This window comes from Fukomys damarensis, unplaced genomic scaffold, assembly GCF_012274545.1.
Source record: "Fukomys damarensis isolate Sample0158 unplaced genomic scaffold, DMR_v1.0_HiC HiC_scaffold_15, whole genome shotgun sequence".
In the NCBI taxonomy this organism is placed as follows: Eukaryota; Metazoa; Chordata; class Mammalia; order Rodentia; family Bathyergidae; genus Fukomys; species Fukomys damarensis.
The window spans coordinates 56817410-56824989 of record NW_022900927.1 but is presented as its reverse complement, the minus strand read 5'-3'; the positions used below and the strand labels follow the sequence as shown (position 1 = coordinate 56824989).

Here is a 7580-nt window from a genome sequence, read left to right as displayed (position 1 = left end):
ATCAGTTAGATTTCCTGCTTTGGAACCTGGCAGAAATGGAACCGCGTAGTGGGTCTTCTCACCCTCACCAGTACGTTTGGGAGACTCCCCCTGGTTGCTTCGTGTAGCAGCTATTTTCGTTGAACGTGAAGTGGAACGTGATTGTTCACCTTGCAGAATGCGTTCATCTCGGGTTTTTTTCTTTTGGACTGGGGCTGATGTAGCTGGGCCCGGAGAGGCGTGGGCAGTCAGCACACAGCAGAAAGTGACACGGGTTAAATGATGGAACCCTGGGGCTGGGAAGAGAATGTGCTGTAGGAGGCCCACGGTCCCTCTCCAGTCAAGACACTGCTCTAGTCGCCTCTCATTCACTGGTGCGGGGCACCTGAAGCTCTGCTGCTGGGTTCAGTCTTCCCTAACCTGCTGAAGATCACCACACACACACACGCACGCACACACGGGCAGCTCCTCCTGCCAGGTGCTCTGGGCTGGGCCTGCCATCCTGTGGTGGCTCCAGCGATCAAGCTCACACTTCGCTTCTGTCATCAGTTGACCTCCACCTTTGGCCCCCTTTGCTCTTTTGCAGTGTGGGCCAGGTCCTCAATCTCTTTTTCATGCATGCTATCTTCCTTAACTTCATTCTCTTATTTCTCAATGCTGTTCTTAGCAAATATCTTTCTTTGTGTCTGTCTTAGTTACTTTTCTGTGTTGCTGTGACAGCATGCCCAATGATCTACAAGTTAAAGGAGGGAAGCTTTATTTAAGCTCACAGTTTGTAGAGGTTTCAATCCACACTCAGCTGGCCCAAAGGCAGGGTGACATGGCAAGAGGCACAGCAGAGGAGAAACGGTTCATGGGATGGCAAGCAGGAGGCACAAGCAGCAAGCAGCCGTGAGCCTCCCTTTCCCTTTTATGCCATCCAAGCTCTAAGCCTATTGGTTCATATCACCCTTACCCAGGGTGAGGCTTCAGTCTTCAGTAAATCCAGTTAGCCACATTTTGCTCAAGTCCAGAGATTTTGCCTGGGACTGAGATTAAGGGCAGTGGACTAATCTGGAAGAAGAAATTTCAAGGCAATCTAAAGTTGAAGCAATGTCATGGCTACTGTTGGGGGCTTTTACCAGATTTGTGTGGAGAACCAAGAGCAAAGATCCCAGAAGAATGATTTAAAACAGTTTGAGTTTGGCCAGAAATGAAACTCCAATAAAGCTGTGGCCTGCAAAGAAAGAGCAGAGATATTGATTCCTGAGAAAATAGAAAAGATGGCCTGAGGGCATCACAAGAAGAAGCACTATATCCTTTGCAGCCTCAAAATTGCAAATGTGAAAAACTTTGCTTTGAAAAGAATGTCCCAGAGCACCATGTTCCAGAATGGCGGCAGCCTAGGGAAGTTGTTCCTCGGGATTTTATTCATAGGCACTGGACCCCTCTAGCCAAGAGAGAAGGAAGCCTGGCTACTGCTCCAGCTGGCGGCAGGCACTAACATCATCTATGTAGTGCTCGTTTTAGGTGTATGCAGAATGCAAGAGTTATATAGGGTCAGGGAGGCTTCCACCCAAATTTCAGAAGGCCTGGGAGTTCCAGGCAGGGCGCCCCCCAGAGGGCAGTGTGTGAAGCTGTGAGTGTGAAGATGAAGGTGCCATGGAGAAGGTTGGAGAAGCCAGAAACATGGATCATCTGAGGAAAGTTGCAAAGTGGGAGCAGAGCTGGCCCAAGAGAGAAGCCATGAGCTACCACTACTGGAAATGCCATAGGGGTGGAACCACCCAAACCCTTGGATCCTGCACATAGGAGTACAGGACTTACTATCTGCCCTGCTAGATTTTGGACTTGCTTTGGTCCTACTCCTTTGTATTCCTCTATTTGTAACTTCTGGAATAGAAATGTCTATTTTGTGCCATTGAATGTTAGAAGTGTTTAACTTTCTTTTCATTTATACAGGGGCTTGCAGCTAAGAGTTTACCTTAAATCTCAGAGACCTTGGACTTGCACTTTTCAGCAGTGCTGAACCCGTTAGGGCTTCGGCAGCTCTTAGAAATGCTTTTTGTATAAAGGAATGTATATGAGCCTTTGAGGGAGACAGGGGTGGAATATGGGTTTGGGTCTAGACATACCCCTAAAGCCTCATGCAGTCATAGGAGGCTTTTTCAGAGGTGACTGAATCTAGAGTGTGTGACGCTAGGATAAGGGTGTGATGACTAAGTCAGCCCACTGGGGTTGAGTACCGCCCTAATCCCAGTAGTCTGGATAAAAGGGGCAGAAAGACGCTGTTAAGTTTCACTTCTTGCTTTTGCTACCGTGAGGGCACCATGAACTGTTTTTCCTCTGTGTTGTCCCTCTGCCATGTGCCACTCTGCGCAATTAGGGACTGAAACCTCTACAAACTGTGAGCTACATAAATCCTTTCCCCTTTAACTTTGGGTGTCAGTATTTTGTCTCAGCAATGAAAGAAAAATAACTAACACCATATTCTTCTGATGTCTGTCCCCAAGGTTTCCAAAAGGAATGTGTTGTTATATAAACAGGAAACACACCACGTTATTTTAGGGAGGGATGAGAAAGGGCTTTCTGGCAAATAAGACTTTTGCTTCTTTTATATTAATTTGTATTTCTCCAAGTTTTCTAAAAGAATTGTTTTTAATAGAAATAGGAAAAAAGAATAAGTATTTAGACAGAGAAAAGGTGGGACACCTGAGGTCAAGAGGACCACAGTGAGCTTGTGGAACTGGAGGGCGGCAGGGGCCGTTCACCCTTGGGATCAGATCTTGGCCTTACGTCCTGGTGGCTCCATAGAGCTCACAGACCCACACTTGAGGAGCCCCACTGTCTGAATTCGTTACAGAATTTGTTCTTGATGATTCTCATCTTCTCAAGCAGAAGCGGGGACTGGGGCAGAACACAACCTGGAAAATGACTTCCTTCAGCAGCTCACTGAGGTCCTTTTAGTGATAAATTCTGAGTACGCGGTGGAGAAAGAGGGTGACAATTTTTTACGGCCCTGAAACACATTACTTATGGTCATAACAGCACGGAATCAAAGTAGAGGGATCAGCGACGACTTCCCAATGGGGACCATGACAAGTAACCTAAAAAGGCTCTGGTCGGCCAGCCTGGGAATCCGTTTGCTTGTGAACATTTTTCTCTGAAAGAATGCATTCAGTTTTCCACAAACATCTACTGAGCGTGTCGCTGTGGCATGAAAGTGGTCCGTCATCAGGCATGTGTGCACTGAATGATTTCATGAGTAATTCAAATAATAAAAGGGGGACTCACATACTGTGTCAAGGGGTGTGAAAGGATTTCAAATGTATACATCGCCTCCACTGGGATGTCAGGGAATCAGATACACAAAAATGTTTGAGCAAAAAGATACCCTGTCTTCGTATACGTTTTATACCTACTCAAATATATTTTAAGAGAGCAATGCAAGGTGTTAACTCTAAATGATGATATAAATACCTTTAGTGTAATTAATGCCTGCTGCATTTTCTCACTGGTCCCTGTCTTATTAAAGCTTTGCCTTTAAAGGGGGTCGGGGTGCAGCACAGTGGTAGAGTCCTTGCTTAGTATGCAGTGAGGCCCTAGGTTTAATCCCCAGCACCAAAAAGAAATATTTAATAAAATGGATTTTTCCATCGTAGCATCGTAAAATGGAATTTTCCACTTATTTGAGCAACCAAATAACGACAGGCTGCGATGTTTCCTGCTCTTTTGTTCTCAAACTCAGGAAAAACTGATAGACTCGCTTAGTAAAAAAATTAATCAAGTGTACAAAGTCTGCATTGGCGATGGTGAGGTCGGCAGCCTGAACCCAGTTCAAAAGCTGGTCAAAGTCGAGTCCCGCCTGGTGGAGCTGAGCGACCTCATCGAGTCCATCCCCAAGGAAAACGTGGAGGCAATCGAGAGGCTGAAGCAGAAGGAGCGGCGGCAAAAGTACGTCCCGGGCTTGCGGGGAGAAGGGCGGTGAACGACTTAACGAGTGGCACATCGGCACATCTCTCACACGGCAGGGGCCTTCTCCAGTCCGGTTTTATCTATAAAACGGCAGCAACGTGCCACGTATCTCCTAGGGTTGCTATGTGAGGGTTACATGACCCATGTGAAAGCACCGACCGCCCTCAGTAATAGCCGTTAACATTCGATGCCGTGCTGTTTTATTAGTTCGTGAGCACAGTACATGAAGGTCTGGTTCCCCTCAGGAAGCAGATACACGTACAGAATTCAGCCTGTAAGCTTTCCCTTTTCAACCCCCTTCCCACCCACCTCCCTCCCTTTTACTCCTTGACTGGTACGCGGGGAAATACTGTTTCTCCCATGTAGAAAAGCCTGGAATATATTAAGGCGATCCTGATAGGGCCTTACTGAATAGAAAGCAAATTTAAAAATGAGTGTCTACATGGAGGATTGCTTTCCTAAAGATGACCTAAAACTCATTAGCAGCGCTTGTGTGTTTTTTACTGGCACATGTATTCTCTTCAAAGTGTAACTGCAACTTCTTTTCAGCAGAGACATGAATCTAATCCCAATTATCTGCATTATTGAAAAGAATTTCCTCCATGCTTTGGAGGCACCTAATACAGCACCGAAGTTTGCACTTAACATGCTCGGTGAATGTTATTTTCACCCCCTGGTGCTTCGTCTTACACTCGTGCACTCATGTAGCATTTCATAGGCCTCCAGTGCCTATCGTGCACCGAGCCTCATTACCAGACAATTCACACAATGCTTTTCCCTCGTAATCCTAAAGTCAGACAAACAGGATTTATTAGTCTTCATGTAAGGATATCATCTGAAAGGTTAATTGCAAAGTACACTTTAGTGCTAATAAGTTGAGCCACATACTTCCAGTTTGCACGTCTTCTGTATACAGGTAACTCAAAGGCAGGACAGGGGGAGCTGCAATTGAATTGATGTAGCTATTATACGCCCAGTGCTGAAATACAAGTGGAGTGACAAAAAGACTTGGTCTTTCAGACCAAGTTCTGGGTAGATTTTACTTCTTCTGAAGTGGCAATATGAAAAAATTTCCCATTTCCAAATAGGATTTAAGATTTGCCCGTATATTCTAAAGCCACTGTTATGGGAGGTGTTACCTTCAGATAGCCCATTACCAAAGAGTAATGATGTAATCTTTCCTTTCTGTGAATTGTAGGGAAAAAATTACATGAAAATGTTCCTTCCCTCCTATTGACAGGTTGCGTGAAGAGAAAATCAAGGAAAAACAAAGATACCAAGAAGAAAGGCTAAAAGCTGCTCTGGAAAGGGCCGTAGCACAACCAAAGAAAAAGGTCTGTGTTTGCTACTTAGTCCAGCCACATTAATATGAGTGTTTACACGGTATACAAACAAAACCCCTTATTCTTCTAACTTATCCAGGTGAACTTCCGTGTCTGAGTCTCTCCAGCTCATGGCTTCCGTGGTCTCACTCTGGCTCCTTGTTACTTCCGGAGTCATTCAAATTACTAGGTTAACAGTTCTCCATTAGACCTGCTTTTTTTACTCAAAGCAGCCTCTTCTGTCTCCTCCTATTTTAATCCTACGGTCATGAAGCCATTTTTTTAATGACTTTTTTGAACAGGTAATACAGGCATGTGGTTCAAAGTTCAAAAGACACAAGAGGATTCAGTGAAAAAAGTCTTCCGCAGTTCCTCTCCCTGGAGGCAACAACCATTAGATTTTTTTCTGCATCAGTAGAGAAATAATTTATGTAAGAAAATTCCACCAAAAGCCTCCTAGAATTAACCAAATTCAGCAATGTAGGACACAAAATCAATGCACAAAAAAATCAATAGTGTTCCTGTACACCGATAATGAACTCAGAGAAATTAGGCAAACTGTACATTCACAAGAAAAATTAAATACTTAGGAATTACCCTAAGGAACTGAAAAGCTTCTACAGTGAAAACTACAGAGCTCTGGAAAAAGGAGCTCAAAAGAGGACATCAGAAAATGGATATTCCCTGTTCCTAGACAGGCAAAACACCATTATCAAAATAGCCACACTTCCAAAACTGATAAACAGATTTAATGCAATCACAAATCAAAATACCAACAACATTCATTCTAGAACTGGAGAAAAAAAATCCTAAAATTCGCATGGAACCAAAAGACCCAGCATAGGGCAATCCTGCATAACAAGAACAGAGTGAGAAGCATCACAATCCATGCTTAAAGTCATACTACCAAGCCACAGTGATAAAAACAGCATGATGCTAGCACAAAAACAGACTTGTGAACTAATGGACAAGGAGAGGAAGCAAAAGCTGGGTGTGGTGGCGCACGCCAGTAATCCCAGCATTCGGGAAGCTGAGGCAGGAGGATCGCCATGACTTCCAGGCCAGCCTGGACTACATAGTGAGACCTTGTCTCAAAAAGATCAAGAGAGAAACACACTGGAGGAAAGATAATGTCTCTAACAAATGGTGCTGGGAAAACTGGCTTTTCATATGCAGAAGATTCAATCTAGACCCATCTCTCTCACCACGGAGCAAAGATCTAACTGTTAAAAACAGCTAACAATCTGCTGGAAGATAAAATAGATGAAACTCCTGAAGCCATAGGCATAAGCAAGAACTTTCTGGACAGAACCCCAGTTGCACAAACAGTATCAAGAACCAACAAATGAGATCACAGCAAATTAAAAAGCGTCTGCGCAGCAAAGGAAACCAGAGGAAAGAGACTATCAGTGGGAAATTTTTGCCAGCTCTTCCTCAGAGGACTAATATCTAGAATACATAAAATACTAAAAACAGGACCCCCCCATAAGAAACCCAATCAAAAATGGGCAAAAGAATTGAACAGACCCTTCTCAGAAATACAGATGGCCACTAAACACACGAAGAAATGTTCAACATCGCAGGCCAGTAGAGAAATGCAAACCGAAACAAAAGTGACACTCCATCCTACCCAAGAAAGAACGGCTGTCATCAAGAAGCCAGATGCTAACAAAAGCTAGTGGGTCTGTGGTAACAAAGAGGACCCCTTCTAAATTGCCGGTGGGGATGTAAATGACCACCGCCACTGCGGAAATCAGTAGATTCCACAAAAAGCTAAAAATAGAAATCCTGTTTGACCCTGCTATTTCCCTCGTACGTATCTTCCCCAAAGGGTGAAAGACATCATATTACAGAGATCCATGCACACCCATGTTTAGAGCAGCACAATTCACAGTAGCTAAATCTTGGAAGCAGCCTGTGTCCATCAACAGAGAAATAAAGAAAATGTGGTGTTTATACAGTGGAGTACTGTTCCCTAAACTTGAGTCATCTGTAGGAAAATGGATGCACTTGAGACCACGTCCAGTGAAGTCAGACACGCAAGCTTAAATATCACATGGTTTCTCTTTTATGAAAACCCGAAATATAAAGAGCAAAGTGAAAGACAAATAATAGGATGTAGAGAGGATCTTTCTCAAATGGAAAGGGGACCAAGAGATGGAGGGAGGGGGAAGAGAAGGGAAGGGAAGGAAATTAAGGTGTGTTATGTACACGGACCAGCCTCACAAAAAAGGTAATCGGTATTTACTGAAAATATGTACCAATTAAAATTTTCAAAATCTACTGCATATACATTCTTTTTTTTTTTTTTTTTTTTTTTTTTCC

The 7580-nt window shown here is 43.9% G+C and overlaps 1 protein-coding gene across 2 annotated transcripts in view; it reads left to right on the top strand.

Annotated features, from left to right (window-relative positions):
- Ccdc38 (coiled-coil domain containing 38) overlaps positions 1–7580 on the top strand; it is a 54350-nt gene that overhangs the window by 44615 nt on the left and 2155 nt on the right. For both annotated transcript variants that reach the window (XM_010629172.3, XM_010629173.3), the window contains exons 14-15: positions 3707–3912; positions 5174–5267. In XM_010629172.3, coding sequence (XP_010627474.1) covers positions 3707–3912; positions 5174–5267 — 300 coding nt within the window. The remainder of the gene's footprint in view (positions 1–3706; positions 3913–5173; positions 5268–7580) is intronic.